This window comes from Triturus cristatus, chromosome 6, assembly GCF_964204655.1.
Source record: "Triturus cristatus chromosome 6, aTriCri1.1, whole genome shotgun sequence".
Taxonomy (NCBI): Eukaryota; Metazoa; Chordata; class Amphibia; order Caudata; family Salamandridae; genus Triturus; species Triturus cristatus.
In genome coordinates this window covers 1542752726-1542777434 of record NC_140589.1, presented here as the reverse complement: position 1 = coordinate 1542777434, position 24709 = coordinate 1542752726, and the positions used below count along the sequence as shown (strand labels likewise).

At 48.5% G+C, this 24709-nt stretch overlaps 1 protein-coding gene across 1 annotated transcript in view; it reads right to left on the bottom strand.

Annotated features, from left to right (window-relative positions):
* Window positions 1-24191, bottom strand: part of LOC146821647 (uncharacterized) — a 1582729-nt gene extending 1558538 nt beyond the window's left edge. The window contains exons 1-2 of the mRNA XM_085609888.1: window positions 23945-24191; window positions 21625-21718 (exon numbers count right to left, since the gene is read on the bottom strand). Of these exons, the coding sequence (XP_085466014.1) occupies window positions 21625-21718; window positions 23945-24191 (341 nt within the window). The remainder of the gene's footprint in view (window positions 1-21624; window positions 21719-23944) is intronic.
* Window positions 24192-24709: the final 518 nt, after the last annotated feature.

Genomic DNA, 24709 nt, shown 5'->3' with positions numbered 1-24709 from the left:
GTATTGTCAACCGTCTGTCTACCGGGTACAAAGCCAGCCTGGTCCGCCTCCACCAATCCGGGGAGGCGTGGACCCAGCCTGGACGCTAGAATCCCCGTATACAACTTGAGGTCGACATTTAAAAGCGAGATGGGTCGATACGAACCGCAGAAGGCCCGGTCCTTCCCAGGTTTCGGGATTACCGAGACCGTCGCCTTCAGGAGATCCGGTGGGATGGCTCCCGGTTCGGAGAAGGAATTAAACAGCCGAGTAAGGACAGGGGCCACAGCCGTGCAAAAAGTCTTGTAAAACAGAGACGTGTACCCGTCCGGGCCCGGGGCCTTACCATGCTTCAGCCGCGCGATAGCGGAAATCACTTCCTCAACATGGATATCCCGCTCCAGGTGGTCCGCCTGAGCAGGATCCAGCACCGGAAGGGTCACTGACTCCAAATAGCCTTCGGCATCCCGCGGCGAGGAGGGCTCCTCAGCATACAGCGTCTCGTAGAAGCCGCGGAAAGATTCCGCTACCTCTGCGTCCCCGGAGATGACCACCCCGTCCGTACCCACCAGTTCCCTAACGACGCTACGCTGCTGCGTGACCCGGAGCCGGTGTGCTAGGAGCTTACCACATTTGTCCCCCCCAGTGTAGAAGGCATGCTTCAAGCGCAAGGCGGCATACTCCGCCCTATCAAGATCCAGTGCCGACAGGAGCTTCCTCGCAGCCTTCAACTGCCGCCACACCCTTGGCGCCCCCGTGCGGCGGTGGACCTGCTCAAGCTCCCGGACCTGAACGGTCAGCTCGTCCCTTTTCCGTTGCCGCTCCCTATTTTCGGCTGAGGAGATGGAAATAAATTCCCCCCGGAGGACTGCCTTCAATGCCGCCCACTGTGTCGCTTGTGAAGTGTCGGTGTTGCTATTGTGAGTTAGGTAATCCTGTATGACCTCCCCAATGCGCTTCACTACAGACTTTTTGTGTAAAAGGGTATCCCGAAGGCGCCACACCCCCCTAGAGGGGGAGGCCGCCGGCCACTTGAAAACGCCGGCGACTGGTGAATGGTCAGACAGGGTCAGGACCCCAATGTCCGCCGCCGTGGCGGCAGCGCGCATCGGTCCACTCATCAGAAGATAGTCCAGCCGTGAGTAGGTTCGGTGTGCGTGTGAAAAGTAAGAGTAGTCCCTATCAGTGGGGTGCATGGAGCGCCAAAGGTCGTGTAAGTCCATTTCCGCAATCCGGGCCTTCACAGCCTGGGACAGTTCCCCCGTCTGCGGGGAGCGCTGCGCCGATCTGTCCATCACAGAATCGAAGACAATATTAAGGTCTCCCCCCAAAATGACGTGGCGGTCGGGAGAAGCAGTGACATCCACTAACACGGAGTCCAGGAAACGCTCTTGGTGGTCATTTGGGCTATAAACAGAACCAACTGTAAACGCTATGCCTCCTAAGCGCATGCGATACGCAAGAAGCCTCCCCTTCTGTTCAGCACACTTATACAAAACCTCCCCCCTAAAGGAGCTCGCTAGAAGAATGGCTACCCCCGCCGTCTTGTTCGCTGCCGAGGAGAAGAACTGGGTAGGGAACTTAGCAGAGCGCAGCCTATGGCAATCCCGGGACAATAAGTGGGTCTCCTGCAAGAGGCAAATGTCCGCCTGCGTCCCCTCCAGCAAAGATAAGATCGCTCTGCGCTTCACAGGGTTATTCAGACCCTGAACATTAAGGGTCACTACCTTTAGGGCCGACATTCCTCCCGGGGATCAGGAACGCCGTGCAATGGGCAGGGGATCAGCGGGTGGGGCGCGCGGGGCAGTCGCGCGGGACAAGCCAAAACAGACCAAGCGTGGGCACGGACGACATCGGACGGAACCTCCCTAACCCCAGAACAACCTCTACACCCACCCAAAACACAACCCTGGCAACTAGCCAAATGCAAACCTAAACACCCCATTGTCCCAGTCAAGCCCCAAAACGGGCAAGTCCGTAGAAAAAAACGAAGTGGACGTCCAGCCACTCACCACCATCCGCTCCCCCCCGACCCCCCCGCCCCATACCCAGCATTTAAAGAAGCTAGAGGCATCTCCCCCCGGAGTGAGTGTTAGGCCGTCAAGGCCACGCCGGTGGAGCCGGCCGAGTCCCTGGCCGCCGCCCTCAATGCGTCGGCCATGTCCGCCCTGATGGTAGGGGAATCAGGACGCCCCGCGCTGGCCGCCGATCGTCGCCTCGTTGACCTCCGCCGGCTCCGTCTCTCCGAGGGCCTCCACGACGGTGAACCTCCTTCCTCCTCCGCCGCCGTAAGCCCCAGGACCCCACAAATGTCCTGCAAGGAGCGTAGCTGATGTAGCACCCCATTCCACCGGAAGATCAGGCGGAAGGGATGTCCCCAAGAGTACGGCGTCTCGTGTTCGCGCAAAAAGTCAGTGGCAATCCTGAAGGACCTGCGTTTCTGCAGCGTGATGGCGGAGAGGTCCTGATAAAGCGCCACAGGCCGCTCCCGGAAAGTCAGGGGCTGTTTCCTGCGGGCCTCAGTCATGATGCGTTCCTTCAGCGGGAAGTCGGGCAGGAAAGCCAAAATATCCGGTGGAGGTGCCGATGACTGGCGCTGCCGGCCAACCCTATGTGCCCTATCAATGCGAATAGGGAAGTCCGCAGCTTCCCCCAGGATCTCTCGGAACAGGTCCTGCAGGTAGCCCCCCAGATCGGACCCCTCGTCTGCGGACGGCACACCACGCACTCGAATGTTGTTCCTCCGTGACCTGTTCTCAAGGTCCTCAGAGTGGGCCTGGAGCTCAACACACTGCTCCCGGAGGCGGAGAACGTCCTGTTGAAGATGGACTATCTCCTCATCCCGGCGTTGGGCCTCCGTCTCCACCGTTTCAACGCGCTCGCCAAGGCCCTCCACTTCCCTACGCACTTCCCGGACCTCGCTGGCCACTTCCCGCTTCAGTGTCTGGAAGTCCTCTTTGAGGGAGCTAAACAGTTCTTCCATAAAGGACCTCGTGACCGGTGGCTCCCCCCCAGTCACATCCGCCGTGGCCCGGGAAGACCCCGGCGAGGGCTGTGTTCTGTCCCGCAGTTGCTGGGCCCTGCCAAGCATGTCCGGCAGGGTGCGGTCCCCCTTCTTCGAGCCGCCTCTTCCACTCATCGCAAACACTGCGGTCGACGGGTGGGCACAGGTCCAGCCGCCCCAGGGATGCCCAGCCGCTGGCAAGCGCTCGACGTGGGGGTCCCCCCGCCAGCAGAATCGCTGCATCACAGGCGACAAGATGGCGGTTCAGTCCGGTCACCGCCAGCCGCAGGTGCCCATCCGAGACAGCAATGGAAGCTACAGTGGGGGGCTCCTCATCAGCACGTCCCTCAGAGAGTCAGCCCGGCAGCAGTGACGGTCACATACATCCACCAGCAAGGGCTCCGGTGAAGGTCAACACCACTGATCCCTCGGGGACAAAATGGCGGCAGGGCGGGGCAGGGCAGAACGACCAGGCACGGCGACACCACCGGGGCCCCCTAAACGCACAGCAATCAGATAAGTTCCACCGCCGGTTTCAGTCTGTCACACGCAAGGGCCCAGATGGTCCGACCCCAACAGAGAGTCCGTCGTGCTTCGGCCAAGGGACAGGGGCCCACACAGTGCGAAGTGTCGCCGACACAAGTCTGAGTGCCAAAGCACCCGTCCTAAGTCTTCCGCATCGCCGGTTCCCAGCCCGCAGAGCTCCTTCACCCTCCGTCGAGCGACGGGTCAGACTTCCTCCAGATCGCAGCTTTCAGCACCAGGCCCAGCCGAGGCGCCCGGACAGCACTCCGATGCGCTCCGCCTCCCAGGCCCTCCGTCGCTCCTCGAACTCGATCGGACTTTTGGGGGACTTCCCTCGAGGCGATCCGAACCAAAGCGACAACAACGTGCGCGCCAGGTGCTCCGCCGCACCCCTCTCACACGCTGAGCCTCAGCGGGGGGAGAAAAGCGTAAGAAAAGGGCTCAAGCTTGGCCGGGCCGGAGGAGCTACGGGAGGAAGCGTCCGCTCACCCCGCCATCTTGGCCACGCCCCGAGGGAGTAGTTTTTAGAGAGTTAACTGCAGTCTTACTGAATAAGTTATATATATTTTTTTTGTAATGAGGTTTCAGCCAGACCGTACGTACACATTTTTGTCTTGTTATACCGCACCTCTGGTTTCACATGATTTTGCTGATGTACACGCTTTCTTTGTAAGGTGTGCAGATGTTCCCACACAGTAGTTCAGATAGGTTATACAAAAACATTTGAATATCACATTTAAAGGGGCTCAAAAGTTGTTAATAAGTAATACTATCAGTAAGCTCAATTGGGCTTTTATTGTCCTTGGAAGGATACAAGTTAGTTCAACGGGGTGTGCTGTGCACAGTTGAGCAATGCAAAAACAACAGTTGATGGACAGAATGCAGAACAATGTCATACATTCACCCCAGTACAGAGAACTGGGCCTAAATCCATCGTTTTTTTGCTCACCATGCCATTCCAGTTTGAACCCAGCCATATGCAAATCACTCTTGACCCTGTGCCTCATGGAAACAGTCCAGCCCGAACTGCCAAGCCAGGTCCTCCGTGGACTGGAACCAAGCATCCTAGGACCAGTTTCGGGCTTTCAGCCCTCGTCAGCCAGGATAGCTTGATTCCAGTGGCATGGAGAGCACGGGTCTCACGTCTGAGCATACTCGTCCCACTCGGGGTGACAAATGCAAAAACAACAGTTGATGGACAGAATGCAGAACAATGTCATACATTCACCCCAGTACAGAGATCTGGGCCTAAATCCATCGTTTTTTTGCTCACCATGCCGTTTCAGTTTGAACCCAGCCATATGCAAATCAGTCTTGACCCTGTGCCTCATGGGTACAGTCCAGGCGGAACTGCCAAGCCAGGTCCTCCCTGGACTGGAAACAAGCATCCTAGGACCGGTTTCGGGGTTTCACCCCTCTTCAGCCAGGATAGCTTGATTCCAGTGGCATGGAGAGCACGGGACTCACGTCTGAGCATACCCGTCCCACTCGGGGTGACAAATGCAAAAACAACAGTTGATGGACAGAATGCAGAACAATGTCATACATTTACCCCAGTACAGAGATCTGGGCCTAAATCCATCGTTTTTTTGCTCACCATGCCATTCCATTTTGAACCCAGCCACACATATGCAAATCAGTCTTGACCCTGTGCCTCATGGGAACAGTCCAGCCCGAACTGCAAAGCCAGGTCCTCCCTGGACTGGAACCAAGCATCCTAGGACCGGTTTAGGGGATTCACCCCTCTTCAGCCGGGATAGCTCGATTTCAGTGGCATGGAGAGCATGGGACCCATGTCTGGGCATACCCGTCCCACTTGGGGTGACAAATGCAAAACAACAGTTGATGGACAGAATGCAGAACAATGTCATACATTCACCCCAGTACAGAGATCTGGGCCTAAATCCATCCATTTTTTGCTCACCATGCCATTCCAGTTTGAACCCAGCCATATGCAAATTAGTCTTGACCCTGTGCCTCATGGGAACAGTCCAGACCGAACTGCCAAGCCAGGTACTCCCTTAAGGGCACGCTGGATGACAACAGGAGTTGCTGAGACAATATGTACCTTTAAAACAGGAGGTAGTAAAGTACAGGAAGTCGCTTTGGGAGACTGTAAGACTCTGCAATGCATTGGTAAGGACGGCATTTAATGTGGTGAGAACAGGGGGCCTCTACATGCAGACATTCAGGCCAGCGAGCAATCCAGAGTAAGATGGGGTAACACAGGCAAGGTGATACCATGATAGGAGGAGCAGAGAGAGAGAGGGTGGGAAGAGACTGAGAGAGAGAGAGGGAGGATTGATTATTGTTTGGTGCTGTGCTGTTTATCAGTTGCTTTGAAATAAAATATATGTGCCTTTATGCACACACCAAACGGGGAATTGTTTGACTACCTGGCTTCATTTTTGCATACTGTTGGACTTGTTTTTACCATGCACTTTGAAAGTATTTTCACCTTGATGCAAGAAGAAAGTTGGATTCTTTTACAAAACATGCTTGATTTTTGTATATTGCTGGACTGGTGATTGCTTTATTTTGAACTTTGAAAGAATTTACATTTTTTCTTTTGCTTTGCAAACTACAGTTTGTATAGATAGTCATTAGGTACTTGCTGATATGGTTTGTTTTTATTCTACATGCAGTGTTATTTATGGTGTTGCTTGCACTTGTCTAATACGTGTACCTTAAATCTTGTATTTATCATTATTTACACTACAGAAATGATAAATTAAAACAGACAAACATCTGCATCAATGTTCTGAAGCATCCAAACAGTTTTCTTCCTCAGCCTTGATTGCCTGCCTGTTTTGCAATGCTTACTAATAAAGACATTATGATTGAAATTGCTTTCTCAGTTCACGTTTTTATCATGCACAACCCTTGACTGTCGCTAGTGTGTGGCATGCAGATAATTTACCAGTCTATTTCTCTTGACTTTCGCAGGATACTGAGTTATATCTTGTGTACTTCTCATGTATATTGTCTTGTCGAGTATTTATGGAATTGCAGGTTTGGGTTTGTCTTTCCAAGTTTCAAGGTATTGTCAATTCTATTTCAGACCCTTCATAGTTGTTCTTTGTTCTTCAGCCCTAGGCAGTTCCTGAGACAATAGGACCACTCCTTGGCATTGTTCTGATTGCTGCCTCAGTTAAATAATCTGCTTTTGACAGTATTGTTATAAATGGCATAGCTTGTATGTTAAGAGTGTTTCCCACTTTTTCTTTAGAACTTAGAGAAAGACAATATAGAGGCATTTCATTTAAATGTTGGAGGTTTCAAATCAAAATATACTAGAAACCTGGGTGGTAAGGCAATGTGGTGGGCCGGGCCGCGGGGGGTCCCCCTCCATGTGCTTTGCAGGGGGGCCCCCTCAAGTTTCGTTACGCCACTGGCCACGAGGAATCGGATACAATACATATTCGTGGCGGCCCCTGGCAGGGATTTGGCGGCCCCCTCTTCCGGGGCCCCCTACCTACGCTCCCTGCACAGGGCCACCATGAGCCTAGAGCCGCCCCTGCTTCCAGAGTGAAAATCAATCCGACTGGAAAAAGAGGTTTCTAAAAAAAAAAAAACAATAATAATAACTGGCTTGTTAAAGGTGCGTGCTCGCCCTCATCGCCATTATGAAATGTACATAAATTATAGTTTATGAATGACGGCCAGTGGGTGTGAAGAAAGATGCGCTCAAAGAAGCAGAGGCAGGCAAACAACAAGGCACAGCGTGGGACCATTCAACCTAAAAAAGTGCGGCAAACACACACTATGTTAAGACACAACACACCCACAACCACCCAAAAGCGGGACAACAAGCAGCATTTCCCCAAAGAAAAGTAAGCAATTCTGACTGGCATAGGATGGAATAAATGGAAAGTGGTGGGCGTGGTCTATGGCACCACAGTAGTTACTCCATGCATCGCAAAGCAGCACATGGGCGTTGCTAGGCTCGACCCAAAAATCATGTCGGTGGCTGCATTGCATTGAAGAAAGAAACGAGCAAAGGATTGAGAAAGACTAAACACATGTCCAACGGAAGTTGAGGTACTCACAGTGCTTTGTATTGTCAGGTTCACCGAGGCGAACGGTAACTGTCACTTTCATATCTGAATTGGCATCGGTGGTACGGGCGGCGCCTACAAATTGCAAACAAAGACAGCATACTCATTGTACAACGTTTTCTGGTCAAAATTATGCCATTAAACTACTAAGTACTTTTTGCAGGTTCATTGATCAATTCACGTTATGGGCCTTATGCAAAAAAAAGATGTTTCCTATTGTTATCAATAAAACAATCTTCATGTGAAGGTCAAAGTCTGGGACACGACCACTAAAGTTCAGAGCAGACGCGTTGCTTTTTTATGTTCCGGGCTTTTACACAGCTTTTCTATGATTACTGGTGTCACTCGAAAACACCGACTATATAATATAGAGAGATGCCTACAGGCCAGCGTCCACTTAAAATTACTGTTTGAGACCTCTCAATTAAAATATGGACCTTATATACTGCTACCTTATCTATACACATATAGCTTTCAAGGATTTTTGATGTGCAGCAGTGTTCTGTCTCCAGAAGCGACAAAGAGATCCCGAAAGATCATAGCTATCAGCTAAGCAGACATCAATGGACACCGTGGACATGCTTTCCATGCTGTGGAACCGGTGGAAACCTGGGGCCCGATTCACAGAACTAACTTAAGATAAAATCCTAAACTTACTACCATTTTGGTGTTCACAGAAGGCACTTACTCATTTTGGTATTCACAGAGGGCACTTACTCATTGAATGAGTAAGTGCCTTCTGTGAATACCAAAATGAGTAAGTTACTCAAAATGAGTAAGTTACTGAAAGTGCCTGATTCACAGAACTAACTTAAGACAAAATCCTAAACTTACTACCATTTTGGTATTCACAGGAAGCACTTACTCATTTTGGTATTCACAGAAGGCACTTACTCATTGATGAGTAAGTGCCTTCTGTGAATACCAAAATGAGTATGTGCCTTCTGTCAATATCAAAATGGTAGTAAGTTTAGGATTTTGTCTTAAGTTAGTTCTGTGAATCAGGCACTTTCAGTAACTTACTCATTTTGAGTAACTTACTCATTTTGGTATTCACAGAAGGCAATGAGGGCATTTCCCCGCATCACCCCACTGGAATGTAATGTCCCACATATTTAGCTCATCTTCATTCCTCGAAACTTAACCTCAGATGCGTGACAATTGGCAAGGTTTCACTTTGATCCATCTCAGCGCTGTTTTTATAAAGCCAGCGCTACTGTGACTGATTAATAACATGTTTCAGGTAGTGTAAGTCAGGCCCCGTGAAGAGGTGACTCTGGTTGCCATGGTAACTAGCTCTGGGCCCATGAATCTCTCTCACCAAGAAGAGCAGTGACACAGCCGAAGCCCGGCCAATGTTGCCTTAAGGTAATCGACGTCAGGGATGAAGTCTGAGTCCCTCTTTACTTTTCACAACATTGATGCTTTGTTTCTGTAGATTTTTCCCATGCATGTGACTCTTTATGCAGTGTATAATATAAACTGAGTTGCCTCTAGGTGTCTGGGTGAGTTCAGGTTGTGGGTGGTCGCTCATGACTGTGCACGGTTGAAATCTTTGGCGTTCAGGTTGAAAGCAGTGCGGGTTTCTCACAGTGCTTGGCAGTGAGTTGGGCATTCAAACTACATTCTCATCCACTCTCTGGCCTCTCTGCTCTGCACACAAATTGATGGTCACATGTGCCAAATGCATTTATCATTTTATTTGAAAATGTGTGAAGGAGGTACTTGGTTATCGAAATCTAGTCAGTACCAAAGATAAAGAACATGAATGGTGTGTGACGAGAGAGACTGAGTGGGTGGGTGTGTGGTGAAGGGGGGAAATAAGAAAGTGAATGCAGAAGAACATTGGGGGAGAGAGATTAAGGGGGAACAAGGTGACGTGAGATAGGTGGTGGATTATCAAAAGATATGGGGTGGAAAATCGGCATGAGTGACTGATAGAGAGATAGAGAGAGAGAGAGAGAGAGAGAGAGAGAGAAAGAGAGAGAGAGAGAGAGAGACAGAGAGACTGCAGAACATGGTGATATGAAGTGGAGAACGGAAGTGATTGAAACACACTGCAGACTTATACCTCTTCCACAGACCTTGGTAATGTAATTCAAAGTCCAATATGTTCAGAATAGTAAGATTTTCACTTCAAAATATTCAACAAAATCGTTGTTATTCCTCGTTTGGTTGATACTGGTAACAAGAATTGGCAAACCAAACATATGGCTTGTATTTGGTGTAGGGTGATTGCTGTGAAATGCTTCAGGATGCAATAACAGAAGACACACTGAAAGCCACCCAAATACTGGTCATGGATTTGTTTTACTCATGAGAAATTGATACTCAAAGTGTCACACATTTGACAGCAGTATGTCACCCATACGCACAATGAAACCATAGAAATGTCACTCATAAGCTGTCTGAAAACTTTCCAGCTATGATTCTGCCACAACAAAGCACAATCTACCTTTCATAGGAAGTGGAGAAGCCAATAAACACATAGTATAAAGGTACTATCTTCTTGACGCCGTTACTTCCAAGGCCATCATGTCGTGTATTTGGAAAACCCATCTCTAAATGCTGACCAAGAAAAATTCAAGGAGAACTATTATGTAACCCTCTAGGATAAACAAAATGGTATTACCGTGCCATTTTATATAGGAGTAGCACGAAGAGTAGCTATTTGAATGTAATGCTTTATATTAAAAAAAAACTATTTGAGAGAATTGTCTTTGTAAAACTTCAAATTATGAAAGGAAACTAAAGGGAATAGAAATATATGTAAGAAAATGGGAAGGGACCACAAAGGCAAAGAAAAGGAGACAAGAGTCTCTAACCTCCATCCCTCCATCCCTCCGGCCCACAAAAGGAAATAAGAGGAGGAAAGGATTAAAAGAAGCCAGGAAATTCAAAAGACGGTAAAGGGGGCAGGTGGCAAAGGTAGAGACAATGCTTACCAATGCTGACTGTGGGCACTAGGGCCTCATATTCCAAACCTTCTGACGCCAAGTCTACTCAGAACGCGGAGAGGGTAGCATTGTGTTTACAGAGTGTTGCCGCGGCTTATAGAATAGCTCAATGTGTGTGGAGGTTGCACTATTCAATGACAACTATGAAACTACCATTCCTAAGAATTCCTGAACTGCTACCCTAGTTGGAGATGGGGGCATCCATTTAGGTTTACCGGTTACAACTTTACTCATGTTACAAAGCGTCTTTGGCAGGCAATCCTGCTACAATGTTCCTGCAGCCAGGACTTTTGATTAAAGATTTGCCATCCATGTTTGGAAAGGCAATCGATTATGGCATGTGTACATAATATGCATTAAGGTAGAAGTGGTATTTAGTAAGTGAAACATAAGGTTAAGGAAACGAATCAGAGCATGTTAATGGGGGTTTACTGTTCTCCACTAGCATAAGAGGCTAGTTAGACCCATAATCAATCTTATAAAAATGCATGTTTTGAAGCTTTAGATAGATGTCTTGCTAAGACAGAAGGAAGTTGTTGGGCACTGGAGTAGTCACTTACCACCATTTATCTTTCAGTATCAAGAAGGTCAGCTTCATACCAATAACAAAGAGAGTTGGTTATGTAGAGATATTTTTAAGGTATATCCTTTCAGTGTTAAGTTAGATTCAGAACCTTCAGAGCAGAGAACTGAAGTGATCCCATCAGCAGTTCGATCCCCATGTCGACCTACAGACATTAGTGCCAAGAGGAGTAAAGAGACAAAGTGATGATGTCCAGTACCTCTGCTTTCTTTCTTGTCCCATACCCCTTGTCCTGCTTCTACAATTTGACCAGCATATATACTGTGTGTGGTCAGTAGTGGCTTATGGTGAGGAGTGGGAGAGTACTTAGCCTGAGTCAGATGGAAAGTACAAGTTTGGTGCTTTCTGAGATAAGGATGTAGAACAATCATTTCAAAACCCAGAAACCCTGGAGAAGACCTTTTGGGACAAAGAAAAATAAGGCCAAGTGAGATGATCACTATTAACGAGATTGGACTGTTAATGTTGGATGCTCCACACTGTGTATTGCTAAATATTCAACCTCTAAATCACAGCTGTGGTCAAACATTTCTGTCTTTAATAAAAGATAAAAGGCGTCGACTATCCTGTCTTTAATCCTGTCGGTATGCATGGCATCGTGTGGATGACCTGTCAGGGAGGCGATTGATGCTACCCGCGGTCGGATCGCCCACCGGGAACCAGACTTATGCCTGGCGGAAGATTGCGGCCTATCTCCCGGGGATGCCAGGGGCTAGAGTTGGCAGGATGCCCGACTCCTAGTTGAACAACAACGGCCAGGCGAGGTGTGAACTGTCGGACGGAGGTCCCCGTCCTTTCACTTTCGCTTTCTCTCCCTTTGTCAGCCCTGCCCCTGGAGAGCTCTTGGTGGCTTTATTACCCTATGGACGCTCTGCAGGCTACTCTGGCGGCCCACTGCAGAACTGATCACTCCTGACTCCTTTCGTTGAGAGGGACCCGTCTTATCTGAACCGACCTGCCTGGTGTCAACCATGTCGGGCAAAGCAGAGGTGGATCGGCTGAAGGCTAAGTCTACCAGGCGGGGAGCCTATACCCAAGTCAATAGCATGGACCGCTATGCTCTGCAGAAGGGATCACCGAGTGGGTCGAGCCAGTCGCTGGATACCCAGAAGGCGGCCTCGCCTTTGGCCCCGGAGCTCTCACTACAGGATGTCATGGGCGCGCTCGAAGGGATGCAGACTTCGATTGGGAGACAGTTTGATGCCCTGGCGCATAAGGTGGACGCCATCTTGGTGGATGTCAACCTGATCCGTGCGGACTTGGGCAAAACGAATGAACGGGTTAAGAACCTGGACCTCAAGACCACGGGCCTCACCGATGATGTCACGGAACTGCAGACCGAGGTTCGTAAGCTGAGGACCGAGAGTGATCTCGCCGCCCGCCGGCTGGAGGACTTTGAGAGCCGGGCCAGGCGCAACAACGTGCGCGTCATCGGGGTCCCGGAGTCCTCGGATGAGGCTTCGGTTGACCTGCTTGTCGAGGACTTGGTGCTTAATCATCTGCAGCCTAAGGGTCTTGGAAAGTTCTTTGCGGTTGAAAGGGCCCATAGAGTGCCGGGTGGGAGGCCCAAGGTGGGTGCCCCGCCGAGGCCGATCGTCGCCCGGCTCTTTCATTTTCGAGATCGGGACGCTATCCTGCAAGCATCGAGGGTGACGGGCCCGGTCCCCTTCCAGAACGCGTCGGTGAATTTCTATCCGGACTTCACCCAGCAGGTGCAGAGGCAGAGACAGGGCTTTCTGGGGGTGAAGAGGCGGCTCCGGGAGAGGGATCTGAAGTATGCCATGCTCTTCCCTGCCAGATTACGTGTGGTGCACGAAGATCGGACATTCTTCTTTGACTCTCCTGTTATGGCCGATGAATGGCTGGACGCTTTGCCCCGACGACGGACGGGGGCGGACACTGCCGAGGATGGAGACAGTGGCCGGGATGGGCAGGGCTGATTTTTCGGAGCCGGTCTGACTCGATTTGGCTATATTTGAAGACTTGCATAGAGTGCAGTAAATGCGGAGGGTTGCGGGAGGACGAGGGGTGCTCTTTTCCTCCCTTAGGGTACTTTTTGTAGATTTTGGGTTTTTGTAGGGCGACAGGCACACTGCAAGTTGGGGGGGCTTTGTAAGCTGCAGCAGGGGTGCAGGGTGGGGGGGGTTTCTGGGATTTTGGGTTTGCTGTTGGGGGGTTTATTTCTGCAAGGCATGGTGATTATTTCCAGGACTGTTCCATGGTGGCTCTTCGGGTGTGGGGTGGGCCTCTTTACGTTTGAGGATGGGGGGTAGGGGTTTAAGTGTTATAAGCTGGAATGTTAATGGTTTGGGGGATCGCATTAAGCGTGGGATTGTTTTGCAATTCTTGAAACGGTCAATGCCGGATGTTGCCCTGCTGCAGGAGACGCATCTTATAGGTAATACGTGCTATGCTCTGAATAGGAAGGGTTATAAATTCATAGCCCATTCGGGATTCTCTTCCGGGTCCAGGGGTGTGGGCATCCTAGTCAGAGCCTCGCTGCCATTTGAGGTGGACTCCACCATTGTTGATGATAGGGGGAGGTTTGTGGCGGTGGCGGGGCGGTGGGAAGGGAGAACTTTGGTTTTGGTTTCGGTTTATGTCCCGCCGGCCCTGCAGGCCTCCACGTTCACAGATCTGGGTAGGGCCTTGCTGGATCTCCCGGGGGGTATGCTTGTGGTGGGAGGTGATTTCAACGCTGTTGGCTCCGGTCTGCTGGATAGACACCCGCCCAGAGACACAGGGGGGGCTCAGAAGTGGCTTCCAGACTTCCTAGACACGCTTGGCCTGATAGACTGCTGGAGGCTCCGGCACCCCACACAGAGCCAATACACGTTCCACTCCGGGGCACATGGTAGCCTTTCCAGGATTGATTACCTACTCATTCTGGCTGCGCATGCCTCATTGGTCTCCGAGGCTAGGCACATGGCGCGTGGTATATCGGACCATTCGCCAGTATGGATCCGGCTGGATCTGGGTCGGGAGGGAGGAGGAAGGGTGGCCCCTATCAACCCGTGGTATTTCCGAGACCCCAAGATGCGCAGCGCGCTGGTAAAGAAAGTAGATAATTTCTTCAAGGACAATCAGGGATCAGTGGACTCGGCAGTGTCGCTGTGGGAAGCATTTAAGACCGTGCTCCGAGGGGAAGCCCTCTCCCTTGTAGTAGCTGCCAAGCGGCGGAGAGATGGCGAGGTTCTGCAGGTTGAGGAGGAGATCGCGGCTCTGGAGGGAGCGCTAGAGGAGGAGGTTACAGAGGCCTCACTGCATGAGCTTTGCTTGAAGCAAACTGAGTATAAGGACCTGGTGACGAATGCCGCTAAGACCCTCAGTAGGGAACAGCAGGGCCGTTTGTATGATGTAGGTGACAAGGCAGGGAAGCTCCTGGCTTGGCTGGACAGAAAAGAACGGGTCAATAGAGTTGTGCCAGAGTTGACGGGAGAGAGGGGAGAGGCGATTGTGGAACCTGAGAGGATTGTAAAGTGTTTCTCGGACTATTTCTGTAGGGTTTATGCTTTAGTGTCGGACAGGCCGCCCGAGGACTCGTGTGACCTCCTCCGTGATATCGAGTTGCCCTGCCTCTCCGATATAGATAGGGACGATCTAGATGGTGACATAACGGTTGACGAGGTGGCGGGGGCCATCCGCGCGTTAAACTCGGGTAAGGCCTCGGGACCGAACGGCTTGCCGGTCGATCTGTACAAGCTGTTTCCGGATAGGGTCGCCCCTCACCTGCGCGCCATGTTTGTGGAGGCGCGGGGGAGTGGGACCCTCCCGTTGGACCAGCGACTGGCGACGATTGTGGTTATACACAAAGAGGGCAAACCCCGAGATAAGTGCGCCTCATATAGGCCTATCTCACTCCTTAACGCAGAGCCGAAAATTCTGGCCAAAATCCTGGCGACCCGATTGATTAGGGTACTTGGTGACTTGGTCCACCCGGATCAATCCGGCTTCATCCCGCACCGAAACACAGCGTTAAATCTTCGGCGCCTCCATGGCGTAATCGCCAGGGCGGGCACGCTGCGTGAACCAGCTATTGTGGCGTCTCTCGACGCCACGATGGCCTTTGACACGGTGGAATGGGCATATTTGTGGGCCGAGTTCGGCTTTGGCCACGGTTTTGTGAGCTGGGTGAGGTTGCTGTATGAGGGGCCTCTTGCGAGTGTGGTGGTGAATGGTCGGGCGTCGACTCCGTTTCAGCTTGGGAGGGGTACTCGGCAGGGTTGTCCCTTGTCGCCTTTGTTGTTCGCCCTCGCCCTTGAGCCGCTGGCTGCGTGGATACGTTGGCACCCGGATATACGGGGCCTTAGATGGTCGCCTGAACACGAGGACCGTATTTCGCTCTATGCTGATGATATCCTGCTGTATCTTGCCTCACCCAAGAAATCACTTATAGTGGTCTGTGACGTACTCACATCATTTGGTAGGAACTCGGGTCTCGTTATCAACTGGAGTAAATCGTATTTGTATGTTCTTAGTGGCGAGGTACCACCGATCCCTAGAACATGCTCGATACAGGTCGCTCAGCAGGGCTTGGTGTACTTGGGGATCTTTATCTCCATGGACCCTGCTGTGCGATATGAGAAGAACCTGCTCCCCCCCCTGGCACGCCTGAGGCGGGATGTTGAAGGCTGGCGGAGGCTGCCGCTCTCCCTCGTTGGGCGTGCGGCCCTGTTCAAAATGATGTCTCTTCCCCGCTTCCTCTACGCACTGCAGAATACTTTGGACTGGGTACCGGCCAAATACTTTCGGGAGGTCGAAGGCCTCCAACGAACGTTGCTGTGGGATGGGCGGCCGCGAATAGCTATTGCAAAGTTGACGCTTCCATGGTACGACGGGGGCATTGCGCTCCCAGACATCCGACGGTACTATTGGGCCACCCAGCTGAGCGCGATTAATCATGGGATGTATGGCCCTGCCCTCAGCCCTGGGAATGCCATGGACAGGTGGCTGCTGCGTGGTGGTAACTACTACAGGGCGTTGTACTCGCGGTCCCTAGACTCGTCCCTCACGGGGCCCACTGGCGTGGCAGTGCGTGTGTGGAAGATGGCAACTGACTCGCTGGGCTGGAAGGATAGGCTTACCCTCGCTGCCCCGCTGTTTGAATCGGAGATGCTGGGAAGGCTTTGGCACACAAAAGGTTTTGATAAATGGGACCTGATCGGCATCTCCAGGGTGGGAGATGTGCTGAATAAGGGGAAGGTAAAGTCCTTTGAAGAGTTGCAGATGGAGTATGAGCTGGGGCCTTCCGAGTGTTTCCGATATATTCAGGTGCGTCACGCCCTCCGATCAGTCCTCGTAGAGGGTGAGAAGGTGCCTGAGTCCTCTCCTTTGGAGGACCGGGTCCTTGATGGCCATATGCCCGAAAGCACGATCTCGCTCATCTATAAGAAACTGATCAACGTCTGGGCGGACATGCTTCTGGGGCTGAGGGACCAGTGGACTAGGGATGGCCTCGAGTTGGATGATGAGGATTGGCAGTCTGCTGTTTCCTCTCCTAAGGAGGTTGCGATCCCGTCGCGTCTGAGGCTGGTGCAGCTTAAAATACTGCATCGAGTGTATGTGACGGGGCCAAGGCTGGTTCACATGGGATTCTCTGAGGACGGCCTATGTAGGAGGGGATGTGGTATGGTGGGTACTTTCCTGCATATCATTTGGGAATGTGGTGTCATTACGGAATTCTGGAGGAGAGTCCATGCAGTGATGGGGGAGGTGACGGGCATTGCTATGCAGCCGGAAGCGCGGTGTTGCCTCCTGAATGTCTGGGGGCCCACTGACCACGATGCGGCACAGACCCAATGGGTGACTCTGGGCAACATGGTCGCTAAGAGGGATATCGCGCGACTGTGGGGCTCCGCGGGGCCCCCCACATTGACCGCGTGGAAAGAAAATATGGACTGGAGTATGCTAAGGGAGAAGACGGTATATTGCGCTAGAGGCCGCCCCCGGAAGTGGCACGCCATCTGGGGGCGGTGGAATCAATACAGGGGGGGAATATGTGTTGCCCCGGATCTGGATCCTCCCGAGGAACAGCTTTCCTCCTGACCTTCTTTCCAGCTCCGTATGGTTAATGGACCCTTTTTTGGCCTCTGCTCTCCCCCCTTCTTCCTCTTTACACTGTACTGTAACTGGTAGATGAGTGGGGTCCGGCCTCCCCTGGGGGGCTTTCACCATGGGCTTTCAGTGTTCTTGCCTTGCTGGGGTTTGTTGTGTGTTTTGTGTTTACTTAAAATTGAACCTTTGCACTTCTCCTGTCACGCTACTGGGGACGCATCTCTGTTTCTATATATCGATGCTGCCGAACCTCCGGGTTGTCGGCTGAATAGCTGTGTCCTCACTTTTGAAAATAAAGGTTTTTATAAAAATAAAAAATAAAAATAAAAAAAATAAAAGATAAAAGGGAAGGATAATGAATTGTATTCATCCTATCACTTCATATAATTTCCTTAGTGGCAGGAAAACAGTTGTCAAATTTCTTGCACCCTGACTTACTCCACATCTGACCTCTGGATCGCCAAAACAACATCTGTTTATCCTAAAACTGGATGGAAAATATAACCCTTGTATATACTTTTATCAATCTCACCACAAAGATACCAGTCTCTGGATTTTTTCATCACTAGATGCTGAGAAGGTGCTCTCAGTTAAGAGTAGCACATGGTATGGCTGCCCTCTGTTCCTAGGTCTCTTTGTTTTATGTGTCGAACCTCTAATTCAGAAATTTCGAATTGATCTTAAAATAATTCCAATCGCCAGGGGATGTGGGGAGACAGGCACCTTCTTTCACATTATCTGGGAGTGTCACAAAATCCAGCGCTATTGGGAAGGGGTCACTGGGGTGATGTCGGAAGTGCTGGGCCTACATATACACCTGGGCACACGTTGGCATTTACTGGGAGTCACAGGGAGGCCAGGTGGCAACACATATACGAAGATCTGGCTTATGCTGGTCTCGGGAGTGGCGAAGCGAAATTTAAAGAGGATGTGGGGAGCACAGGATCCACCGAAGGTCACAAGTTGGAGGAGGGCCATGGACTGGCTGGTGCGGACTGCCCGAAAGATCTGTATATAAAAGTAGAAGTTGCCCCAAGAAATGGGGAAAAACTTGGAAAGCTTGGGAAGAAATAGGAAAGCTGGGACAGTGGGGGGGGAGACAAAATCGAGGGAGCGATTAAGAAATAATTGAAAGATGTATCATGTGTGATGTCTATGATCCTTCCCAAATGTATGCAATATTGCATTTCCTTCTCCAGATGTTGCCAAATATACATTTGTTTGATGATCTTTTTTTGTAAGGGTGGATCGCTTACATGTTCAATAAAGAGATTTAAAAAACAAAATTATCATTCCACTCACGGTTGATAACTATTTCAAAATCTTTGTACACTCCTCCAGTTGCTGAAAGGATTGCCAAATATCTTGGTGCATATTCAGGGTATAGAATACATCTCTTTTACATACAAATGGATACAATATACTGTATATTACACAACTCTTCCAATGTATTGTTGTTAGCTATGATCAGAGTATTGCGCTTCACCTCAACCTTAATCCTATTGTCGATGGAAATTATGGACCATTGCTGGAACAAACTGCTAAGCATTTAAAAAAAGTGTAATTTGCCACTTTCAGTTTTGCAAACCTTATTAAATTTAGCATATTTTCAACTTTTCTTTACATATTTAGAGTTAATTTAGAGTCAATTCCTTTTATATTCTTTTGTCTGTTAAAAAAAGACTACAGTCTAATATTACAAGATTCATCCAGGGGCAAAAACAGCAGCAATGGGCCAACATATAGACTGAATAACAAATTCTGAGTCCCACCTGATTTTTACTTTAACTTTTATTAATAGAATGATTTTTCTAGTCCGGACCCTAAATAAAAATTTTCTTTTTAGGTTTAATTAACCACAGTTTTCAAAAACATGAAATTAAAACACTTCAAACATATGTATGGATAAAATATGATTTTTGTAGAAAATATAGAATAAAAGGGTTTACACATATATGGAACAAGCCAAGCATTTTCTTCATCTCCAGTAATATTAGTCAACTATGGCATTTGCGTCACATTCATTTCATTACATAACTCTTAATTTTCTGTGTCTTTCAGAGTTTCTAGACTCTTCATAAAGATTTTTCTAATCCCATCAACAATAATTTTCAAATATTTACAAAATATTTGGGCATGCACAATGGTTTTAAAACCACAGCATGTAGCTTCTTCTGTGGAACTCTATTGTCTTCCTTGAGTTACATCAATAGAAGCTTATTATTTTCTATTAGAGCTCGATGGATTAACTGAAAATCGACCCAGGGATCAGGACAGATGACCGAGAAAGAACTAATATCGGAGTCCCTTGTTGGTTGTTGGTATTGGCACATACACAGAACTAGATCAAGAGTATTGGTGTTCTCTTACATTGCTTCTACAGTAGTGGACGACCTCTCACTCCACATCAGAGCCTCCTAATCTCTTCTTGAATTCCGCAAGAAGCTGAAGACCTGGCTTTTCAATTAACCAACCTACCACGGGCACGGCTTGGAACACATACACCTGCTCATCACCAGGATACCCTCGCAGGTGATAGAGTGCTTTACAAATACACATAAAATGAAAAGATTGGCTAGCATTGACTCATTTTTGGTTTCAGTTACAAACAATTTGCAAGAAATAAGAGAGCGCTCTAAGTATTTCGAGTTATCCATAATGTTTACTGGGGAAGCAGATCTGGTTCCCATGTCTGCTAGTTGTTATGCTTTGGAAATCTATTTGGATTTCAATTTCTCTAATTTAAAACAAATGAATAATACTTCTGACAGAAATATTTTTTGGGGGTTTAAAAAATCAAACTTTATCTGCTGACATATGGGATTTTTTCTGATTATTATAGCCCAAAGGTTGCCAAATTGGCTCTTTCCACACCTTAGAATAACTACAAACCTCCAATAGAAAAAATGGTTTTAAAATATTTTATACTATTTTACCTTGGAAACATTATGAAATTCCAGAGCAGTTAAACTACAGAGAAAAAAGAAATTAGCTCTTTTTCGTGTATATTTACTAGAAAGAATGGTATAAGTATCACTTCTTATTTTTTATGTTTCCCTTTTTGCCTCACCTGCCTAATTTTTACCCTGGAACCTTTGTGTTTCAGAGTGTGGGGAAAAAGCTTCAAAATGTGAAGCACTACACAAAAAAGTATAAAACCCCAACCCACGCACTCCAAAGGCCACATCCTATTGTTTGTCTTCTTGGCATCACCAACAATCCAAAGCAAACCACCCATACATCAGGATTTCATCAACCTCTTTGTCATCCACATCATGCTGCTCAGCATCCAACCAACATACTCATCTCAAAAGAGAACAAACCATCAGATCCATCAAGGACTTCTTTGTCGAATATCTAAAGCAAGAAAGAGCTCATCTGTTGCCCTGCCACTCATCTATAACATCTTACATCAGCTCCTTCCTATCCCATCAACAAATATTTGGAGAAACATGTCAACATCCATGTTCAACTAAAACATGCAACTGCAAGCCAAACCCAGTGGCACCTCAGTATTTCAAAGGCTCATCAACAACAAAAGGTCCATCCACAGACTAGAAAGAAAATTGAAGAAAAGCAAAACCCCACCAAGACCACACACAACTGAAGTTTCTTTGCACAATATGCAGACAGCTCATTACATCAACCAAAGCCAAGCACTATATCAACTTCATTAGTGGAGGAGCAAAGAGAAGCAGATGTCAAGGCTTTAAAGCACTGCGTCACCCCCCTACCTGAGCCTCAAGTCCCACATTTCTTTTATGGTAAGAAAAACCAAAGATCTGACAGCATACTGACAATGCTAAGCATGCCTGTCCTCCTGGATCACCCCTCTTTGTTGCATGTGAAAATGGTCATTCTTCTCACCCATTTCTTGTAAACCTCGCTAAAAAACTCCAGCTCCTATAAAGCTACTTCCTGTGCAGATGATGTTTTCCTTCATCCTGCACCAATGCTCTCGGCGAAGAAGCTCTTTCACCAATACTCATCATCATGAAAACCTCCCTCAAGTAAGGCATCTTCCTAGAAGGTCCCAAGGCTTGCCAATTCCTCCATCTCCAGTGGAAACCCACTTTATACCCGTATGACCTCGCCAACTACTGATTCAGGTATCCTTAATCAGTAAAATTATCGCAAGAGTAATCTATGCACAAATCCAAGATCAAATCAATGCCATCCATCTCAATCATTACTACCAGTCTGCATTTTGGTCATGATGCAAGACAAAAACCCCTACCTTATAAATGTGCATCGGGCACTCCTGTCCAGAGCTACAGATAATCACTGGTACTGCTGTACCTATCCGTCACATTCAATATTGTCCTCCATGCTACCATAATCAACACACTGAATTCTTGAAATGCATTCAAAAGGAACATGTTTTACTGGTTGTCCTCCTACCACTCCAATTGACAACAGTTCTTTTATATGGGCTCCTCTAGAATCCTGAGGCTACCGACTAACTGAGGATCCCAGCAGGGACCATCTTGTTCACTGTCATATTCAACTTCCACATGAAGTCCCTTGGAACTCCGCTCACCAATAATAGCATAAAAATCTAACAATAAACCAACAACAGTTAACTCTAATTGAAATAGTCCTCTCCTCTAGATATTAATACTCCTCAAGCACTGAATGCACCTCGTCCAGATCTGGATGTCCAGCACATCCCTGAAACGATACCCCACCAAAAGCAAATTCTTCCTATGCATCAACAACACACAGCTAAAGCTGGTCCAAACCTAGCTTGATGAAATCTACCTGGACGGATTAAAACCACACGTTTTACTAACACCAAATCACTCAGATTTTCTCTTTACCCTGACCTCATCCTCAAGGAGCACAATGGAAAGAGAACGCAAGCTGGCTTGGCACCATGCTAAAGAAAGGGAAAATTATTTTAGAATAGCTGTTCAAATCCTCTTACTCTCGAATTTAGTTGCTGCAACTTCACACTGGTCATCCTTTTTTTTGTTTGATTTGTTTATTGGTATTTCAAGAAAAATGTGATATACATTTTATACAACTAACAAACCTGGTGTAACAGTTTGAATGATAGTATAATTCAAAGACACACATTGAACGCCCGCCATTATGTGCCCACCACAGCAATGCGCTTCCAGAGCCCCAGGAGCAGTATACATGAGACCATAAACATACAGAGGTGACGTTATCTGAATACAATAGCAGTGTCCAGAGCCCCAGGAGCAGTATACATGAAACCATAAACATACAGAGGTGACGTTATCTGAATACAATAGCAGTGTCCAGAGTGCACCTGGCAATCCCCATCCTGTACACATAGCAGATCCCCATGCCATATTAATTATACATCCCCAGTTTGGACACCGATGAGTCCAGCATCCTCATTCACACTCGTCTTCTCCCGAACCCAGGTGATAAATGGTTCCCATATCTCTCTGGGTCGAGAAGTGGGTGGCATCAGTTCCCAGAAAGTGGTTAACTGAACTTGACCGCATGTAACCTCTCTAACCCATTCCTTGATCGGAGGCTTCCGCCTCCTCCTCCATTGCACTGCAATTTGGCGTTTGGCGAACAGTAGCAATAATGCATGTAATTTACATTTTTTTATATGTTTCTTTAACATACCCTAGCTGTCCCAAGAGCGGGGACGGGGGCAAGGACATACCCAGGATTTGATTAATAGACATGAAAATCTGGGAACAGTATTCAGCAAGTACGGGACATTTCCATGCCATGTGGAGAAAGGAGGCCGAAGCCACCCCACAATGCCAACTGCAGTCATCCTCTCTTAGCCCCATTCGACGTAAGCTAATAGGTGTTCTGTAATACCAAGGCAGGAATTTGAAGTGGATCAACCTAAGCTTGTAGTTAAGAGATAGCTCAGTTAGCTAAGTGCACCAGTATGCTCATTGATCATCAGACAGCGGGGGTGATAACTCTGCGTTCCAACTCAACAATGCATTAGGTCTCGTCAATGGGGCGTCGGTTTGCATACGCCTGTCAAGTCTGATTATAAGCTTATGTGGCGATGGGGAATAAAGTATGTTCTCCAGGGCCAATAATGGGGGTGGGGGGTTTGGGAAATCGCTGTGCAATGCGCAGCAGGCAGCCCGTAGTTTGTGATAGAGATATATATCCCCGAATGAAACCCCCTGTCCCTCCTCCGCCACCGGGGGGTCTCTATAGGTGTCCCCTGAGTAGAGGTCTGCAAACGTGTGAAGTTTCATCTTCTGCGCAACTTTTTTACTAATCTTATCTTTGACATTGGGTAGCATTGGATTTTGGGCTAAGGGAATTGAAGGGGCATACAATATCTGGGCTCCCGCTCGCCTCCACAACCCATCCCAAGCCCATCTCAAAGTTTTGGGAGTGCCTATATCGTCTGTCGGTCGTCGATACGTCTGATACACCGCTACTTGTAGGGGAACCGGTGGTACTGCATCCCTCTCCACAGCCACATGGGGCTGAAAGGGCGTTGGGTGAACCCAATGATGGAGGAATTGTGCTTGTGCGCAAAGTGCATATAATTTCATATCTGGGGCCCCCAGACCTCCCTGCCTCAGCGGGAGAGACAATAGTTCCCACGATACACGCTCCTGGCCGCCGGCCCACACTAAAGATATTAACAGTGATCGCAGTGTTCTAAAAAATGGTTGAGTAAGTATGATCGGCAAATTTACAAAGAGATACAGAAATGTAGGCAGTACAACCATTTCCACTAATGCGATCTTCCCTGCCAACGATAAAGGAAGCTCAGCCCACAAAGCAACCTTCTCTTCCATCCACGTGATGGCCCTACCATAATTTAAGTTCCATATTTCTTGTAAGTCACGACTTATCCATATTCCCAAATATTTCACTTTCTCATCCTCCCACTGCAGCGGGAACTCGGAAGTCACAGCCTTGGTGTTATCAGTTACTGTGAAAACCATTGATTTAGCCCAGTTAATGAATATACCGGCCAGGCCACCAAATTTGATGGACTCTCTCAGTACAACATCTAAGTTCTGTTCAGTGTTCAAAATATATAAGGTAATATTATCCATGTAGAGCGATATCAGGAGACTCCTAGAGCCGAACCCTATCCCCTTGTCCATGTGATGTTGTCGGATACGTGCAGCTAGTGGCTCCAGCGCAACAGCAAATAACAGGGGGGACAGAGGGCACCCCTGACGCGTGCCCCGTGTAATCCGAAATGGAGCAGATACGAGACCATTCGCACGTAATCTAGCTGTGGGTTTGGTATATAATAGCCTAATCAATTTGATAAAAAGAGGGCTAAACCCTATCCTCTCTAATATTCTAAAGAGATAGGGCCATTCAAGTGAACCAAAGGCTTTGGTTGCATCTAAGAACACCACCACAGCCTGTACATCCGGGTGCAACTAATATAGGATTATGGGAAGTAGATCTCCCTGGTATGAAACCTGATTGGTCTGGACGAGCAATGATGGGGAGTATAGGTTGTAACCTGTTCGCTATTAATTTTCGCCAGAATTTTAACATCCACATTAAGGAGCGACAGGGGGCGGAATGAATCACGGTTGGTATTCGGTTTCCCTGG